The sequence below is a fragment of the Sesamum indicum genome, linkage group LG12 (genome assembly GCF_026168435.1).
Source record: "Sesamum indicum cultivar Baizhima isolate 11 linkage group LG12, ASM2616843v1, whole genome shotgun sequence".
Classification (NCBI taxonomy): domain Eukaryota; kingdom Viridiplantae; phylum Streptophyta; class Magnoliopsida; order Lamiales; family Pedaliaceae; genus Sesamum; species Sesamum indicum.
The window spans coordinates 17815508-17835881 of NC_142668.1; the positions used below are offsets into that span (position 1 = coordinate 17815508).

Below are 20374 nucleotides of genomic sequence, written 5' to 3' on the forward strand. Positions count from 1 at the left end.
ATTCTTTAAAAGATAAATAAGAAAAAAGGCCCATGATAGTGATTTAAATTATTTTTAATTATTTTATAATTATATATTTTTTTCTCACCCAACTACTCTATTTTCTCTCACATGTTCTCCATATTTATTTTTTCTGACAAGCTTTTATATTTTTAATAAATTCACAATTATAATTTTTTCTTACTTTGCCTCCACATTTCTTTTTTCCCATATACTTTTTCTCTTTTTCTCACTTCACTATGTTGTGAGTTTTTTTTATAATTTTTTTTCTCTTCATCCCACACAATAATTTTTTATATGCTCGCGAGAATAGCGTGCAACAACAACTGTTTTTTTATAATTAGAGCTAGTGTGTGGCACCCTTAAAAAAGTGTGTATAATTAAATAAAAATATAAAAAATAATTTTATTTTTGAAACTTTAATATAATTAAAGAAAATAAAAATATTAAGAGTAAAAGAATAAAGAAGTTAAAGTTAGTGGAGTTGAGAAGGAGTTGTGGCAGTTGATTAAGTAGTTGGATCCAAATGTTAAGATGATGGTGGAATTAATGAACTTAGGTAGGAGGGGGTGCATTTTTGTGGACAAATTAAGATGCATGTTAGAGGGTTAAACGGAGGGCTTAATTATTTGTTAAAAGCATGCAGCCCAGCTGGATTAAAAGGGGCGGATCCACTTAAGCCAAAAATCTTCGGGATGTTCCACGGAATGACGCTCACACTAGCACCACGGAAATTTAATTTGACATATTACTATTATAAAATTATTCTACAATGCATATATTAATTGTATCATATCATATGTATATATATATATATAATAAATGAAGAAAATTCAAGAACTCCTGTAATATTAGAAATATTGAAAAAACTCTATGAGAAAAATAAAATATCAATTACTCCCTGTAATATGAAAAAAAAATTCAAAAAACATCCTGAGGCCAGAGAGTGTAGTACACACGCGTTGATTGCAAGTGTGAGTCTGAAATTATTATTATTTTTCTTTATAATTTTGCCCTTACCTTTCCAGAATATATATAATATTATGTAATATATAATTTAATAAATCTTAAAATAATATATAAATACTTTATTAATAATAAAATTTACTTGTATGCAAATATAAAATTATATTAATATTTTTAATTAAATAATTAAATTAATTTTAAAAATCTGGCACTGGCAGTGCGAAGGAAGGCGGCCCCGGCCCTCCTCATACCTGGGCGATCGCCTATATTATTTTTATGAATTATTATAATAATGTATATAATATAATTGTACTCAACGTGTCATTTAACTCATTTTTTAAAGTCACACAAGATTAAAAATCTCCAAAAATATTTAATTGACATGTCGTGTTATTTTTTAGTAAAAATCAAATTTCGAGCCATCAAATGACTAGATTTCATTGATTTTGAAACTTAATGTATAAAAATTAGGTATAATTATCAAATTAAAATTAATATTAGACATATTTATGGACAAATAAATAATTTTTTAAATATAAAAATTTAATTTTATATATTAAAGGTATGACCTTTAAAGATTTTATATTTATATAAAAGTTTTATATTATACTATATAAATATAAAATTTTCCTCATATATATGGAGGGGCGTTTTAATCATTGTCCTTAAAAAAAATGTTCAGGTTGTCTAGAGGTTATCACGTAGAAATGATTTTATATATTTAAATTTTTACACGAAACTTTTTGATTTCTTCTATATCACAGAGGTAAAAATGAATTTCGCTCCATAATAAATATATGAGTAGGTACGTATGTGCATTGCGTTAATTCCTCCTCTCATCAAGTATGCTTCAAACTTGTTGAATCCTAATCAATTTTCATCTTGGACTACACAACCAAACGAAAGAACCCACCTCCCTTCGCCGCCCAAGAAATCAAGAAAAATTAAACCCTATTCTTCAAATATATATAATAAACACAGCAGCATACAGCCATATATATATATAAATATACACTACACACACACACACTACACACAGCTATTATATATCAACTCTCTCAAAACATGGCAGCGGGGTGCTACACTAGCAAGATTGTTTCCATCTCTCTAGTCTTTGTACTCTCATTGATAATCTCTTTCGCCTCCCCCACTACTCCATTACTCACCCACACCAACAATTTCCAGCCCTGTAGTGCTCCGCTAGTTTCAGTACTACAGACAGACGATTCCGGCCGCCGAATCAAGAATTCCGCACCACATCCACAGCTTTTCTTGAATAGTCGGCGCAAGAACAAGAATGAGAAGCGCAATTACAATCATGATTTGTCCAGCACCAGCAAGAACAATAAACTCATCGTGCAGAGAAAGAGAATCAACAACTTGGACGCGAGGCGTTTCTCAGCCATGCTGCCCAAGGGTTACGTCCCGCCGTCGGGTTCATCGCCCTGTCACAATGTCTACCCTAATTCAGTCACCTTCTTTTGTGATCTTTCTGATCATCAAATACGTCAACCCTGAAGAAAGCTTTTCAATGAAAAAGCTAGCTACATATTATATATGAAGATGAATGATTTTGAAAGTCGGGTTTGATCTGCAGGTCATCTGCGTGATTGTTGAGAAAATTAACCAGGTAAAAGAATTACGGGCTAGACTTAGAAACGTGCATGAATAAAGAGCGCGTCTTGTCCAGCTAGCCTGAATGATTTTTGATTACTACTGTATATCATCATATATATAAACTATGATCAAATCTCGATATATTGCTTTTCTTACAGTTTTGTTCCATATTAAAGTTCACTTACAGGGAAATTATTAATATGGTAATACTAATATAGTTCATGATCATCAGTTAATAAAATTACTTTCTGCAGATATATATATATATATATATGTACTTGTTTTATTATTTTTCCTGACCGTCATCATTAAATTTCCTTTTTATTTTTTTCTGTTGTTAATATATTAAATCATGTACGTAATTAAATTAATCCTGGTTCAAGAGTCGACGAAATCATTAAATAAGGGTAGTGTTAGAATGTTTGATTTAATAACATTATTTAACTTGTTGTGCAATCGAGGGCTCAACATTTCTTACAGGCGGGAATTGAGCAAGAAGCATATGGAGTTCCATCAATTGAGGGGCTTCATGCATATGACTTTCTTACCGTTTACTCCATGCATTTAATTATGAGCATTCGGCACTCCTTGCGATGCTTTCCACCCTTCTACCAATATATTTTATTCTATTAATTTTAAATATTTAAATTTACTCTTTAACTTATTTATCTACTTCAAAACAAAAAAAAAAAGTCAGAATAATAATTTTATAATTATATTTTTTTCTCTCTCAACCCATTGCCCTACTTATCTCTTTCACCTTGTTTCTCCAATTTTTTTTTTCTCAAAAATTTTTATAATTTATTTTTCTTTCTTAATTCACTCCACGTCTTTTACTTCTCAAATACTTCTTTCATCTTCAACCCCTTCCATCAAGATTATTTTTGTCCTTTGTCTCACGTTACAATTTTTTTTTATACGATCGTGGAAACCATATGCGACAACTATTAGTATCTATAAGAAGGGAGCTTTTTCTTAGTGACTTTCTCATCACAACCTCCCTTCCCCTCTTTTTAATAGTAATTATATAATTACATCAATATTTCAATTAAATGGTTTGATCACTACATCAATTTACCAAAAAATAATTTTAAATAAATTATAATATATTATATAAAGTGATACAAAATATGAAAATATATACCTACACCTTTCATTCAAATCTATGACCTCGAAATGTATTACAAACACTTGATCTTTAATCACCAGACTAAAACATTAGCGTGACTTCCTCATTCTTAGATCTAGTTACAGTGACTTAATTAATCGGAAATTAAAATTTAATTTAATTCTAATTAAACCCAAAGTCATAACATGAAAAGTGTTACATTTATTATTTGATTTGTTATTGTTTATTTAAAGGAATAATTACATAACAAGTGCAGTTACATTTGATATGTATTTAGTTTGATTTAATCATATTTCATTTGAATAAAAGTTTCTTTGATTAACAATAATTTCACAATCACATTCCAATCATAATTTGTTCCAAAATAATAATAAATACAAGGTGGAAGGTGCAGTTAGTAAATTATTTATGTATTAATATTATTTGACAAGCTTTTTTGAAAATCATTGAGTAGATTTAAATTATTGGGCTGAGAGAAGTAACAATATATTAGTAAACTAAATCTAATAAAGGAGTGGGAAGGTAGAACTCAAATATTAAAGTAAAAGGCTTTAGATATCACTACCTAATTAAGTGGTTGGAATTATGAAATATTGCTTGTCTACTCTTGCTCGGTTTTATGATTTATTGTTTTCATGGTAGCACTTTAGGCTGCCGTATGGAAATCGCACTATTGGTATTGACGTCTTTAAGGGTGACTGTCTCATTCCGATAATCGCGAATTCGATTCAACTCCGAAATTTCGACGGACAGATTTCAACTGGAGAGGAGCCACTATCTCAGAGATCACAAGAATGTCGCTGAGAGCAAAATTCAAACACCTTACCGGCGCTTATTCCTCCGCCATCCGCAACCTCTCCTACCAACTTAACCACCGTGCGTATCCGCCACCGAGACAGGACCCATTCTCTCTACTCAAAGAAGACCCTATCCAAGTCCTATCAGACCTCTGGGTGAAGTCATTCTCCGACACACACAAACCCTTTCAAAACCTTACCGGCTTTCTCTCAAAACTCGACCTCTGGGTACTCGCGTACCAGCGGGCCTGCGCTCATTCCACCGGTTCTTTCCCACCGAAAAATGCCATCCCCTCTCACGCCCTCTCCAACCTCCTCTCCCTCAGGAACGCTGTCGTTCGCAATCAGTTCCAGTGGAACTCCAAGGTTCATCAATTCATTCGCAGCCCAAATGATAAACCCATTGCCCAATTACTCTCAAAACGGAAGCTCCAGTCCATGCTGACTTCCAGTACTCCGCCGTTTCAAGACCGGGTTCTTCAGGAAGTTCTATTGATGATTCTCGAACCGATTTTTGAGGCACGGTTTTCTGCAAAGTCCCATGGTTTTCGGCCCGGTAGGAATCCTCACACTGTAATTAGAACGATCAGGAGTAACTTTGCCGGCTACTTATGGTTTATAAGAGGTGATTTGAGTGGGATTTTGGATAATATGGATTTCAATACAGTATTCAGTTGTGTTGAAAAATCTGTAAAAGACAAGAAAGTGTTGAACTTGGTTAAATTAGGTTTGAAAGGCGCAGAAAAAAGTCACCTGCGGCTGGAAGATAAGGATGAGAATGTGACTAAAAGGAAAAGAAAGAGGGGGCAGACGAAGAAGAGGATCCTCAGCGACAATGAGCCTAAGCCCGATCCATATTGGTTGAGGGCATTCTTTGATTTTGCTCCTGAGGAGGCCGCAAAGGTGCCTGATTATGGTTACTGTGGAATTCTGAGTCCTCTGCTGATGAATGTCTGTCTTAGTGAATTAGATTATATGATGGAAAGTAAGATACTGGAGTTTTTCAGGCCTTGTGACTCTGATTCAATATGGAAGTATTCGATAAATGATGGTTGTCATAACCCTTCTTGGCCAGAGTTTGTGCCCTCAAGTGGCAAGGAGAAGACACGTAAAATGGAATATATTAGGTTTGCAGGGCATTTTCTAGTTGGTATCAGGGGTCCCAGAGAGGATGCAGTGGCAATTAGGAAGGAAATAATTCAGTTTTGTGAGGAAAAATATGGCATTAGGTTGGACAATTCGAAGGTTGAGATTGAGCACATCACCAGGGGAATTCAGTTTTTGGATCATATTATATGCCGTAGAGTCATACGCCCGACTCTTCGTTACACTTCAAGTGGTGGTAAGATTGTGAGTGAGAAAGGTGTGGGGACTTTGCTTTCAGTTACAGCTAGCTTGCAACAGTGTATTCGCCAGTTCAGGCGGCTTGCACTTCTGAAGGGTGATAAAGATCCAGAGCCACTGCCTTGCACGCCTATGCTCTATTCGGGTCAAGCACATACCAATGCACAGATGAACAAGTTACTAGAAACCATGGCAGATTGGTACAGATATGCAGATAACAGGAAGAAGATCATTGGGTTCTGTGCATATGTGATCCGAAGCTCTCTGGCTAAATTATATGCTGCAAGATATAGGTTGAAATCTCGTGCTAAGGTGTATAAGATTGCATCACGTGATCTTAGCCGTCCACTGAGGGAAAGTAGTAACAATGCTGCACCTGAGTATTCTGACCTTTTGAGAATGGGACTTGTGGATGTCATTGAAGGCGTTCATTTTTCTCACATGTCCTTAATCCCGTCATGTGATTATACCCCTTTTCCAAGGAACTGGGTTCCTGATCATGAGAAATTTTTGAGGGAGTATATCAGATTACAAGATACCAAATTTTTTTGTGAGCTCATTAAGTCAGTTAAACAACAAGGTTTGTCTCTGCCGCAAGATGAGATATCAAAGATTGTGTGGGACTACAAAATCCTTGGATATTGGGGGGGCCGATTTAATAATGATAAGGAAACAGAAAATACCTCGTGATAGGTATCTTCAAACAGCCAAGTATTTTGTTTATTTTCAGAATACTGGTTAGCTTGGGGTCAGAACCTGGCAAGCAGAAGCACCCTGTAACTCTAATTCAGTTGAAGTGAGGTTCTTTAGTTTCTACTGGAACTTGTATAAATGTGGGTTGCTGTGGAAGATGCACGCCTTCTGCTTTGTCAATCTAGTGTACAGTGATCAAGACAAAGTTTGATAAAGCAAATGAGCATAGTTGAATCTATAATTCCAAGGCTACTTGGTGAATATAGATCATTCAAAATAAATTTTGTAGCTTAGTACAGACGTTTTTTTCCCTCCCCACATGGATACAAGTAGATAAAGGGGAATTAATTCTAACTCCCACATGAGGAGAAAAAGTAAAAGGTCCCGAAAGAAGCTTGGGATCAGGGCAGTTGTGTCACCAGTACCCTCAGGCTAACTAAGAACACAAAGAGCTAATGCTTGGTTTATCTTCAATTATTGTAGCCTTGTGTGTGATTGCTAGGAATAGTTGCGAAGAGTGATGCAATGCATGATCCATCTGGCATTGGATTGCTTTGTGGAAGAGGTAAATTATTTGGCTTTCTATTACAGTTTCCAGAGATGTGCACATGACAATCTGATTCAATTTTCCTTGACTATGCCTATGCTGTCTGATTCTTGTTCTTCGTTTCACTTAGCTACCATGTGGATTGACCGTGAATCGGTTGAAACCAAACTCCTGAATTTCACCCAGATGCTAAGACCTTTTGGCACTGAGAATTCCTCTGGGTACTTTTCTGTTTGCGGATTACTCTGCCAAGGTATATCTCAGCTCCGTCGCCGTGAGTTTCAATTATTTTGGCTGTTCCGATTTCATTATTTTTTGCCTTCTTTTCCTCCTCCATGTTGATCTTACAACGTTTTATGGAACAGTGTTCTCCAACGGGGCAACATCAAGGGGGACAGAGAGTAACTTTTCATTAGACAATCTGGGACATGTAGCCTACAGTTGCAGTGCTTGGTGAACAGATATTGTTAGTATTTGTTAGTAAGTAAAATCGCCTCTTCTTTTATTCAATTTCCTTGTACCTCCGTTAAGATAGGCTTGCTGAACCTCTTGCAACTTATGCTTAGTTTGAAAGTTAGAGGCTCTTCTTATCTCGTTGCTGAGTGTTCAATTTCACAATGCAGGGTAGCTGGATGCACCATTTTACTCTTTGGGAAAGATTGAAAATTGCTCCTGTTCGATATGCCGGTAAAGCATGTCTTTTCTTCCCATGCGGTATATATTTATGGCATTGATGTGAAAACTGGATCGTATTTACTTATTCATACTGCAAAATGTTGTGTTCATGGATGCCATACTTTTGACTGTAGAGAATAGAAAAACTGATCTTGAGATTATGACCTCAAGCAAATGGTTGGGAGCAAGGATCTTAGTACAATCAAGAAGAATACAGATGACGAACTCGGTACTTCATCTCAAGTTCTATAGCAATCTCATTTTCATAGCTCATACATGATTCAAAAGATTTTGATTATTTGGGTTGTGATGATATGAATTGGGTTTTTATGTTTTTTACAGTACAAAGATATATTGTGAAAGATGTTAAATTTTACTTGAACGAACTTTTGCCAAAATGTCCACACGCATGCATTATATTTGCGTTGTAAATTGTAATGAATATAAGGCCTTTGAAGAATTGGTTAGTCACATCACATGTTAATAAAATGATGGATTAGTTTTAAGTTAATCCTAATGAAGTCCGAATTTCACAATAAGATGGGAGAATTGGTTTCGGATGCAGAGACAAGTGTTATAGTGAAGTAGTTGCTGAACCTGAGCGGTGGGTAAATGTGCCGGAGATAGAAGTGGGTGTTTAATGTTATTGTGGTCCAAAATCAAAATCAAAATCAAATGTAGGTGAGGCGATCCACCTTCCAGCGGTGGTTAGGTCGTGAATGCACACACTATGCACTTTGACAAACGTAGACGACGAAGTCATTTTCTAAAATTGGGTGTCTGTCATTATCCAAATTTATGAGATGCATTTATATTATAAATGTTTGAACAGAGCAGAGCAGGAATGAGATATAAATCAGCCAAACCTATAATACATAGTATACATTAAGCTGTATTCCACTTGGCTTAGACCTTACGCAGACATATTAAGAAAGTGAAGGAATAAGATTACTAGTGAACCTAAACCAAAGTAATTCAAGAATCCAGTAAACACCAGAGAACCGGATTTATTCCCCTTTCGCTGAAATTCCACGTCTACGGTCCCGGTCCCAGTCCCAGTTGATCACTTCTTTTCCTTCTCCCCCTCTTCCTCCTCAAACGCCGACACCGGAAAAGATCGGGAAATTCCAGTAGGGGTACCGAACGTAATTTTTCCAGAACTAGGGTCCTGAATGGAAATATCAGAAATGGTGACCCAGATCAGAAGTTCCTTGCTCTTGACACCCTTCAGGCGTTTCATCCGACGGTCCTCGACGAACGCCGTGACCTCGGTGTCGTACCAGACGCTGCGGCCGATGGCACGGAACACATGGGTCTTGCTCTTCTTCTGCCTCAGCCAAACGAATCCGGTGGATTCGTTGTGGCCTACTTCAATAATGTCGTCCAGGGGGAGCAGGCCTTTGGGTAGGTTGATTTTCTGCAGCAGCTCCAGAGATTTCTGCTTGCATATGGCGTCGCCGGTGTATATTTCAGCATTTTCCCGGTGGGACTCGATTATTTGGGACGACATCACTAAGGTTGGATAGAGTTGAGAATGGAGAGGAAAGATGAGTTGAGTTGGGGTTGCGTTTCGGTGGTTTGTGAGAGTTGGGAGAGACGGTGGAAGTTTGGGAGTTTGATTTATAGAAGGAGGGGTAAGTGCGTGGAAAATACGAAGATATCCTTGGTGGGGATACGTGGTGGAATTTGGGAAGCGAAAATGCCAGATAGATTGTAGGATTGGGGATAGGATGAAATTTATTACGGGTAGAAAGATTTGTTGGTGGTTGACTTAACCAGGACGGATGGGACAACTATTGTAATAACCAACATTCAAATACATTTCCAAACAATACAAGATTTGAAGTTGGAATGTTGTTCAACTAGTAATCAAATCAAGTTTGCAGTACTAAGTTGTAAGTAATCTACTTGGATGTTGTGCTACTTTATTTTTACGTGTATATAATAAATAAAATAAAATTAACTTATTAATTAATATAGAAAATTTGAATTAGTTAATTATTTTATCCGTTGAAGTTTATTTTTTAATGAAAAAAATAAGTGCCACAATGTCAAAAAGTCGTCATTTTGTGTATGTAATACCTTGTTTTTCTTTACAACTGTATAAAGGATAAGAAAAAACTCTGCTGCCAAAAGATTTGAAACCATGAACTAACATGACAGAATGGATTGCCTCACCACTCCACCAAGTACAACTCTTAGTTATTTTACTAAATGAAATATTTTTCAAAATAATTGTAAAATAAAAAAAAATATGTTAAAAAACATCTCAAAATCGTGTTGAAAAATATTAAAATCAACCATCATCAATCATTGTCATTCTACATATCTTAATAACAAAAAATTAAAATATAATCAACCAAAATAACACAAACACCAAACAATATCATAAACTACGACACGTAAAAAAATTATGATATTGTTGGGTTTTTGTGATATTTTAGTTGGTTATATTTTAATTTTTGTTATTAGGATATATAGAATGACAATGGTTTAAGATTTTTTAGCATGATTATTAAATATTTTTTATTTTACATTATTATAAGAAATATTTCATAGTAAAATACTTGAGTAGTGTACTTGGTGAAGTGGTGACGCTAGCCATTCTTTCATGTTAATTCCCGATTTCTAGTAATTTTGGCAGCACATACATATATATATATATTTCATAAATTCATTAAAACTAATTGATAGATAACGAAAAGACTTCAAAATTGATGAAATCTATAAATTTGAAGGACTAAATCTGATAAGAAAGAAATATGAAAGGCCAAATATGAATAATTGAGGGGTTAAAAGTGATATTTATCCTTGTATAACTTAAGCGCAAGTAATTGAGGTTAGGAGTAGGGTAATTCCGGGCACGAAAGCTATAAATGAGATGAGGTTGGGATTAGGAGGTTGTTTGGCTAAGCTTTTTAAAACACCCTCAAAATATTGGATATGGTAGTTTCGTGTATAACACTCTAAATATCAAAGAGAGTCTCATTATGTTTGCCAGCTTCAGGAAGCATCCACTTTTAATGTCCGAGTAATCTCTATTTGGTGCCACTGCCACCCAAATCCCTTTTCACGGGCACCATAATGGGCCAACCCAACCAATACCGTGTCTGGGTTTCACTCAACAACCGTATTAGAGGTCTTCAAGTTTGTAGACATCAGCCCGCGCCTTGCGTCAACCCCATGTTTCTTGCTGATCCAAATTCCAAGCTCTAAGACCCCAGACATCCTTTATATTTCTGTTCGACAATTCTAACCTAAATCAATTTCGGTCAAATCAAAATAAATTATATTCCGAATATAATATACATGTAGTATGGTTGATTTACATTTTAAAAATATTATTCAATTACATAATTTGTAATTGATTTGATTCGACCAAACTAGATTCATATAAAAATTTTGCTTATCTCTCCCTATTTTGTTTAGATTCTACCATCTTAATTTCTTATATGAACACTTAGTGGACTAATCTCAAAGTATATTCACACACAGATAGATAGATATAATTAGGTGTGTTACAAAAATTACAAGTACAATTTCATTTAATTGAATCATATAAATACATCTGACAGGCATCACTTCCAACCAAACACCGCCTAAAAGCGCTTGATTGCAATCAAACACCTCTGCCAACCTGTTCAGCTTTTGTCAGCTTTTCCTCTGACGAGCTGTTTGGTTAGTTGCCTTTAATTTTGCGATACAAGTAAAATATATGGATGGATACCTGACAGTGATACCACCAAAAACAAACAAAAACAAACTATATTATCAATCATGGGATTCACCCCACATCTTTAAAAGATACCCCTCACATCCGCCGCCGGTCCCATTGGCAAGCAAATAAGAGCTGGCCATCTTGGCTTTCGGCCCCAAACTGGACCCACCTTGTTTAAGGTTGTGCCTGTATTCAATGGCAATCCGTTCAAAGACTTCAACCTCAAACATGTTGAGGTTCAGTTTTGGGCTCATTTTGTCCCTCACATATGCAAACGGCAGTTGATCTCTTGGGTTGAATGCTTCCAATTCATTGAACAAGAGGCATGAGAAGAGATTGGTTGTTAAACTGTGCTTCCTCAAGATTAGAGCACTGTCTGGCACATCTAAACAAATAGAAGAAAATTTTGATAACAATATTATTTAAAGAATATAAAATTTGAACTATTTCTTGGAGGAAAAATCGAGATTAGTCTTGGTGATTGGGACCGCGGGATCGATGTGTCTAAAGTTAAGTAATAGCAGAGTTGCTAAAAAAGAAGACCCTAGACGAAAGAAAGCAACTTGCATTAGGTTTAATGCACACTCCACCACAGTAAAAAGCTTTTCTTGGAAAATACTCTACTGCACTCTGGAGAAGTGATCATTATGGTTTCAAAAGATACACTCATGAAGAAGAAGAAGTAATTATGTGGAGTTGTAAATCACTTAATTTGATTATATAAATTAGTTGATTAATTATACCTGTGGGATAAGGCTTGTTTGAGTTCCATGGTTGCAGGCCATTCTCACAATATGTCTCCATTTGAATCCTTAGTGCATTGACATCCCACCATTTCTTCCACCTCGCAGTTGCCACTGCCTCTTCCATTGTATGAACGAAATACGGATGCCGCGATATAGCCATATCTACCTTCTCCTTCACCACTAGTGAATGAATCAGCAGAAGTGGATCCACCACCAACTGCAACTTTGCATCTACCCATATGCTGTACTTTGAGTTTGGAAATAGCCGATGAATTAAGTATTTAGGTATTACCCCGTTCATTGCAGCGTTCTTGTATAAGTACTCAGCCGACACGTTGACAATCCTCCATGCACCAATCTTGAGTACTTCCTCGGATGGTGTTGAAATCATGTTGTGGAAGTGTAGTGTCTTGAGAGTGGCATCATCTACAAACATGAAGAAACATACATAGTCAAGGGTTTTGGATCCTAGTCCGCTTGGCTGCCGGACTTTGTCGTGATCGTTGAATATAGCTGAGACCACCACCAAGCCATCACACTTTTCCATGGAAATTCGATCTGACAGTTCCACAAGAAAGCCATGAGCATTGAGAAATAACGTGAGGTGGAATTGTAAATCAAAAAATGACGCGAAAAGAAATAGACTTACTCACCAGAATCACTAATCGGAAAGCGTCTCAAGAATCCACATGGAATTTCCGTTCCATCCTCACGATGATCGAAATAAGATTCTCTCTTCTGAAAACTCAAGTTTCCACCAAAACTCTCAGCACTCCCCTGCATATAGCTCAGAGCGGACTGCGCCCCAGACGCCGTGGAATTCTCGCATAATTGTTTGATTTCCTCCAAAACCGCCCCATAATCTAACAAAACAAGAACAACCCATTACACAAAAAATCTAAATTGTAATATGAAATTGATCAAGAATGTGTCTTTATTTCTTGGCTGGAATGCATTGTTTTTTCTGTTACCTGAGAAGTAAACAGGGGAAATGCATGAGGAACGAGTGGTAGGAAGGGCATGCTTGTGTTCTCCGTAAGACGGGGGATAAGAGTAGAGAGGGCCCTGAACTGGGTGGAGTGGAGATGATCGGAAACTGAAAATGCATTTGGTGGCGGGTAAAGTGGAGTAAAGGGCCAAGAAGAGAGAGGAGAAAAGATAGATTAGAGAGAAAAAGAGGAGATTTGATTGGAAGAGGAGTGGCGTGGAGAAAGTTGCAACCTTGGCCATTTGGATTAACCATCCCAAATTCTGTAGCCAAAATACCCACTCGCTCTCGCACTCGCACGCCTCTCCGTCATCGTTTGCAATTTCAGAAGCTTGAGTTGTACCCTTTTCTTTTTGTAGTGTACGTATTATTTAAAGTTGAAGATCATGATAACTTTGTTGTACGTACGTACTCGGAATATCCTGTGCGAGGCCGGCATTGTTTCTTGGTTGGATCAGCATGTGTTTCGGGCATTGGCCGAATGAAATGATGCACTCAAATATAACACTAAATATCGTTAAAATAGTTTCTTAACAGAAAGTTGTATGAAAATTCTTGTTTCAATAATATGCCGTACGGGCTTGGGCCTTGTTTTATATGGGCCCAAGAACGTCAAGGAAAATGACAGCACAATTTTGGATGAGCCTGAGAGGGGAAATACATGACTGGGTTGGCATCGGCCTTTGGTTCCAAAAAGATTGGTAAATCTATTATCTGGACCTACTGATCCTTTTGGACTCAACACTCATCCCCATCAATTTTAATTGGACCCAGAACTTGTCACCGGACCTATAGTAGGTTCCAAAATTAGTAAATCACCTAGACCTGCCTCAAACTCACCGTAGACCTATCCCGATCCTGACTCTAGACGCAGCGGCCCCTAACCAGTTTGACTTGGCTAGGCTTAGGGGTGGCAAATGGATAGGTTGAGTTCAACTTAATGGGCCAAGAGTAGGTTGAGTTGTAAATGAGTTGAATTAGGTTAGTATAAATTATTTTATTAATTTGAATTTAAAATTTTTAAGTTTTACACATTGAGGAAAAAAGGACAATATTTTAATTATTAAAAAAAATAACTATTACTTGTATCACATGTTATTTTCGACTAATAACCATTCACATTAAAATTCATTTGCTAAATTATAAAATAAAAAATCTAGACAAGTATTACAAAATACTACATTTTAGCAAAATAATTAATAAAATTTTGAATATCCATTTTAAATGAACATTAAACCGTACAACCAAATTCTCTATATTTATTGAGAAAATTTTTTTATTTTCAGCATCTTATAAGTTTAAAAATCACATAAATATAAAATAAATTACTAAATAGCTTGAAATAATAAACATAACATTATAAGTTTTTGACTGAAAATTGAGAGTTGTGTGTGTATACACATGTGCATGTGGAGGAAAAAAGAGTTAATGTGTCTAGTTTTGTGTGTGTGGAGAAAGAGAGGAGTAAATATGTCCGATATTGTGTAAGCGTGTGTGTGGAGACAAAGAGGAGTAAATGCGTGTGATGTTGTGTGTGTGTGTGTGTGGAGAAAGAAAGGAGTGTGTGTGTGTGGTGAAAGAGGAGTGGGTGAAAACAGTGTGTGTGAAAGAAAAAAGTGACAATAATAAAGCAGGATGTAAGTTCTTGTCAATTCTTTTTTTATTATTTTATGAGTTGAACCATTAATAATTCATGTAAGACCGATCAACGACCAATATTAAACTCATCTCCAACACATATTTAATTCATATAAAATATAATTTTATTTAACTTAAGTCATATCAATCAATTTTAATTTATAACTAATTCAATTCAACTTAAAATTAATTGGATTGGGTTTAACACATTGGTGTACACCCTTTTTTTTTTTTGGCTCTAAATCCATCTTGATACCCCTAGACTGGGGTATTCTTTTTTCAATTAATTAATATTTTCTTTAAAAAAATAATTATAAGCACTTAATAAGATATTACATATATATGTTGTAACAAAAAGTATTTGTAAATGTTATTTGAGGCCGGTTTGGGGTGGGATTTGGACCAGATCTTAGAAGCCCATCAAACATTGTCCTTGTCTCTTAACCGGATAGATTAAACCTAAACCTGTTCTATCCACCTAATTTGCTATCCCTAAATTAGAATTTCAGGGGTTAAAGTTGAATTTAAAATTGCCTTGTAGATTTGCTGTCTTTTTTTTTTTATGAGTAAACCTTAGTGAGCACAAATTGTAGCAGAAATTTTAACTCGTATCGAATGTAGTTAAATTTGAATTAAATATATGATAAATTTGATATATTTGTCGTGTAATTTGCATAGAGTTTGAAAAATAATTAATCACATAATAAGTATATTATATCACGTGATAAATGTCTCAAATTGTAAAAGGAGAAGATGAAGAAATAGTGAGAAAACAGCGTGAGGCAGCAAATCCATCAAGAGGGTACGGCACTCTGCCAAAACCGCTCATTTAGCAACAAAAAATGGATTTTGCTGTCTGATTATGAGTAATTTTTTTTTTTAAAAAAAAAAAAAAGAAAAAGAATCGCAAGCAGTAGGCAAGAGACAAAATATCGCATTTCACACAGTCCAAAATTTTTATGAATTTGAAGCGAAAAATTTCTTGTAATTTTCTCAAAACACGAGCAGATTTGATAAAGCAGTGGTGTTGTTTATTAAAAAATCTTAGGATTTTGATCTCTACCTGTTTGTGAAATGTCCCAAGAGAATGGCATTTACCAAATACGTGCCGAAAGCGGAAGGGAGGGAAAGAAACCATATTCTGCGTGCATGACATGTATCCACCCGACGTCTCGAAGTCCCGTATATTTGGTTCTGCTTCTGTAGCACGATTATTGTTGCATAAGTGCGTGCACATCTGAGCCACGTGGGTACCATGCAATCGCATGCCTCCCACATGCCCATTCATCCAATAGAGCGACCTTCCTCACGTGTGATCCATCAGTTAATCAATTTATATATACACGCTTTAGCCACATAAGACAGCTGGGACCTGCAGGGCCGCCTATCCTCCTAAATCTCTGCGCACCAAGTGAAAGAGAAGAGGAGCATGCATCAGCACTGATCAGTAGTCCTACCGAGCGCGCCACGCGCAGCAGCACACAAACTGATAAGCCATGTGAGTTAGATGATTGGACTGGACTCCCACTTTTTCATTCAACAATCTCCTTCTTCAATTACTACCCAACTCTTGATGTACTAATTTGTCGCGGTCGTCAAATTTTGAAGGGAACCCAAAATCTCTCCTTCATTTAAAAGAGATAACGTCAATTCACTCAAATTTGATGAGCAGATGATCTAGGTATTTGAAATGTTGATATGGAGTAACTACTTATTTATCAATGGGGTCAAAATATCAAATTATTAATCATATTTCACGTCCACTTTTAAAAGAAAAAAATGTAATATATTCGTAACTCGTGTAATAACACAGTTATCATTTGTAAATCAAGATATCCAAATAATGGGTCAGGTCAATTTGATTGGATAACCGGATCCAACTTACATGAATAAAATAAAAATCAATTCGATGTCTTATTTTTATCACCAAAAACAAAACAAAAAAATCGTAGAATTAAGTTGATTTAGAGTTCAAACTTTTACCAACAGTTATACAATTGAGAAAATAAATAATGTTTGAGGCCATCATACCAATTTGGATGTGATGCACTTAGACTCATCATAATTACATTTTGGCTTGGACATATAAATTCATTCAGTTGCAGACATGTCAGGTTGGTCACCTGCATCAATTTTGTGCACGATATCCTTTGGTTTGGGTGCTCCCAACCACAAATTTCCCACTTGTAAATATTATATACATATACTCTCAAACCAATTTGCCACTTTAAATTATTAGGGGGGAGAAGGGTTTCTGCAACTTGAAAATAAATTTCATATACTGTCTTATTCAATAAAGTGGCTCAAATAAGACTCAGATTTTAGATTGTTGCATCTGTTTCTTTTGGTATGCATTCAATAGTACTCATATTCCTTTTACCTCATAAATAAAGACGTGATTTTTGAGTCGAAATATGTTTGTCTTAGAATGTGTTTGGTTGGGGTGAAAAGTGATTGTATAATAAAAGTGGAAGTAAAAATGAGTGTATAAGAGATAATTTGATGTTTGGTTAGGAGGAAGAGATGGAGGGAAAGTAAAACTCAATGTATATGAAACCCCTCCATAATCCAATTTTGTTTTCATCCCAAATTGGGCGAAAAAATAGAAGTATAAGGCCAAAAATACAAAAAATTAGAGTTTTTATTTTTATTTACTCTATTACCCATATATATCTTATATATATAATTTTCCTCCAATTCTTCTTCCCGTTGATAATACTTCACATATTTATAAAGAAAAAAATAACAAAATTACTGGAAATGCGTGCCTTCTTCGATGCGTCTAGATATGATATACAAAGTTGTTTTTTGTAACAACAAAAGCATTGATATTTGAATTCAAATTCGTTAGTAAAAAATATTGTTAGTAATTTTATTTTATTTAAATTAAACAATAATCATTTTGATAAATATTTTTGTTCTTATTTGATAAACATTTCCATTAGTAAGGTTTTTAATTTGTGATATACTAAAATTATATTAGTATTATTAATTTATTTAATTTTTAATACAAAATAAAGAAAATGATTATTCAATAAAATTATAAAAAATAGTCTTTCTTCTTAATCTGTTTTTCTTGTACCAAACAAAGGAAAAGTATTTAAGATTTACTCACCTTCCAATCATACCAAAAAAAATAAAAAAAATTGTTATTTTTTCTCTACCCCTACCTTTCCTCCTTTCATTTTTCTTTTCCTTTCACTCGTATCAAATGAATTCTAAATATGAAAATTTGAAATTTCGGAGTATTAGGTAAAGATATTATCCATTTGAATGTGTGTTAGATGAGTTGGGGAGGTGGGCCCGAAGGGGGAGAAGGGCAGTGGAGGATCTGTTTGGACTTTGATTTGAAGCCCAACTCAACTGAGAATGAATATTATGCATGACCGACAGTGAAATTAGTGAATGGGGATTGACTACGTAATTGTCTGACTATCTTGTTTCCAAGTTTCAGGTCTAGCTATAAATCTCCAAGCCCACCACGTACATAAATCATAATAGTTAAGTTAAGACGGGAACGGAAGAGCAACGACAGAGCAATTCCTCACGCGCGTCTATCTTTTCATTTTTATAGTGCTTATCCATAGAGGCAACACTTATAATAACTAGTAATTCAACACATTCACATTGTGTACAAATATTTATATTTTTTAATATAATTATATATTTGATATAAGTAAAATTATTCGTCCAAGTAGTAAATGACTCAAATTTTTCAAGTTGTATTATTCACAAATCTTGAAAAATGTGCCAAATATATAAGCACTCGAATGCTAAATCTTAGAGAAAAAATAACATAAAAAGAGAACATGATGTAACATAAATAGAGCAACAGTTGATAGTAAAAAACTGAGCAAATTTATAGGGTGAAATTGTTACCCTTTAAAATCTCTTTGCATAACAGAAGTCCATACAATTTGAAAAAGCATAGCCCCTTAAAATTTGGGTTGGCGGATAAGCGTTTAGCAAATCCAAGAGGAGATCTTGGAGATTTGCTGCCGATTCTTAGTTGGATGAACTTTCTCACTTGGTGCGCCAAATTCCTAAGGAGTAGTTGGGATTTGTGGATCCAGGGCCCTGTTCGTGATCAGGCAACTGCCTTACCTCTAGGTGGGTGAATTGCCTTGTGCTACTTGTACATACAGACACCTAGGCTTCCTGGTGGATGCTGAGTCTTCTTCCTTCTTACTTCCAAAAGCTAGGCTTAGGGACTCGGTCAAAAGCTCCTTTCCCCCTTGGGGCGCATGCATGTCTGCTGCCTCTTCCCAATTTACTTTGACTGGAGCCTCCTCACTACAAGAAAATATAATATTGGTATCAAAATATTGCGTCATAATTTTAAAGTTATCTCTAAAATTATATATTAGGTAACAATAATTTTTATCTTGTCAATATATAATTATTAGTGACAAAAATTGTGTATAAAGTTGCACTATATACAATTAGTGATACATCTATAACCCAAAATAGTATAGTTTTAACTATTATTCATTGTTACTAAATCGTGACTATAAGTATGCCACTAATTGTATTTAGTACAGCTTTATACATATTTTTTCCGCTAACTCTTGTGGACAATAATGTTTAAAAAATTATAGTAATTAATTATTAAAATTATAAAATTCATTATTTTAACAAAATAGATATTTTTTTTGCTAAATATATAATTAATAACAATACTAAAATTATCAATTGATTTTTTTAAACTAATCTTCTATTATTTGTAGTGCCTCTTGGATCAAGTGTATTTTTATGGCATCAAATTTATGAAGAAAAGACATATTAATTAAACATTCTATATGATTAAAGCCTACGTATGGAATTTTTTTTAATTAATATTGACGTAAAATTATGTTATACAATTACAGGATATTAATTTATTTATAAAAAGAAAAAAAAAGAAAGAAAAAGGGGGGCGATAGCCACCGTAATAGCTGGGAGTGTGGAAAAATTAATGAGACAATTTGTCACGTGTGTGCATGGTTTTCATTTTCAATAGTGATTTGGCCTCCACCGCCCAAATCATACAGGAAAGCGAAAGCAAATATTGATGAAAAATGATAGGCCGCCAAATGCTGGGAATCCATGCGGCATCAACAAATACCCTGATATATATATAAGGAAAAATATTTTTTTAATCCGTTAAATATGTCTAATTTTAGTTTTAATTTTATAAATATGCTCATTTTTTATTAACTTTAGTAACTTGTAAAATTGATTAGATTTAGTCTGTTTGAGGGTTTTCTACTTTTTTTTTTTTTTGGCCAAAATTTAAATTTAACTGAAACTTGCCAACGTGTAAATTAGTTGGTCCAATTTTCAGCCAATCAACCACGTGTCATGCCACATGGGAGAGTAAATGGCTTGCATACGTGGCTTGTATGCTGATTGGGCTGACCCTTCTCCCTACAAAACTAAATTCAATTGAAAAATTAAAAAAAATTGATTAGGGAAAAAAGTAAGCTTATTATCTTGTAATCTTGACAGGAATGAAACCTCCTTCTTGGATTTTGATT

The 20374-nt window shown here is 34.9% G+C and overlaps 3 protein-coding genes across 8 annotated transcripts; 1 reads left to right on the plus strand and 2 right to left on the minus strand.

The window, feature by feature from the left end:
- The first annotated feature begins 4292 nt into the window (after positions 1-4292).
- On the plus strand, positions 4293-8150 carry NMAT1 (Intron maturase, type II family protein). 6 transcript variants are annotated; one of them, XM_011098252.3, is made up of 5 exons: positions 4293-7111; positions 7224-7346; positions 7459-7573; positions 7717-7807; positions 7903-8150. In XM_011098252.3, exon 1 carries the CDS (start codon positions 4507-4509, stop codon positions 6541-6543), a length of 2037 nt encoding a protein of 678 aa, XP_011096554.1. In that variant the 5' UTR covers positions 4293-4506; the 3' UTR covers positions 6544-7111; positions 7224-7346; positions 7459-7573; positions 7717-7807; positions 7903-8150. The 6 variants fall into 6 exon arrangements, with proteins under 6 accessions (XP_011096554.1, XP_088732549.1, XP_088732551.1 ...); XM_088876423.1 differs by having other exon boundaries at positions 7717-7780; XM_088876425.1 differs by having other exon boundaries at positions 7459-7563.
- A 463-nt stretch (positions 8151-8613) lies between these two features.
- LOC105175709 (uncharacterized) lies at positions 8614-9388 on the minus strand. Its single transcript, XM_011098256.3, has one exon. The coding sequence runs from the start codon at positions 9276-9278 to the stop codon at positions 8832-8834; it is 447 nt and encodes a 148-aa protein (XP_011096558.1). The 5' UTR covers positions 9279-9388; the 3' UTR covers positions 8614-8831.
- Positions 9389-11250: 1862 nt separating this feature from the next.
- Positions 11251-13672, minus strand: LOC105175710 (alkaline ceramidase TOD1). The gene is made up of 4 exons (XM_011098257.3): positions 13204-13672; positions 12886-13095; positions 12230-12790; positions 11251-11871 (listed from the first exon to the last, which is right to left on the minus strand). Exons 1-4 carry the CDS (start codon positions 13460-13462, stop codon positions 11540-11542), a joined length of 1362 nt encoding a protein of 453 aa, XP_011096559.1. The 5' UTR covers positions 13463-13672; the 3' UTR covers positions 11251-11539.
- Positions 13673-20374: the final 6702 nt, after the last annotated feature.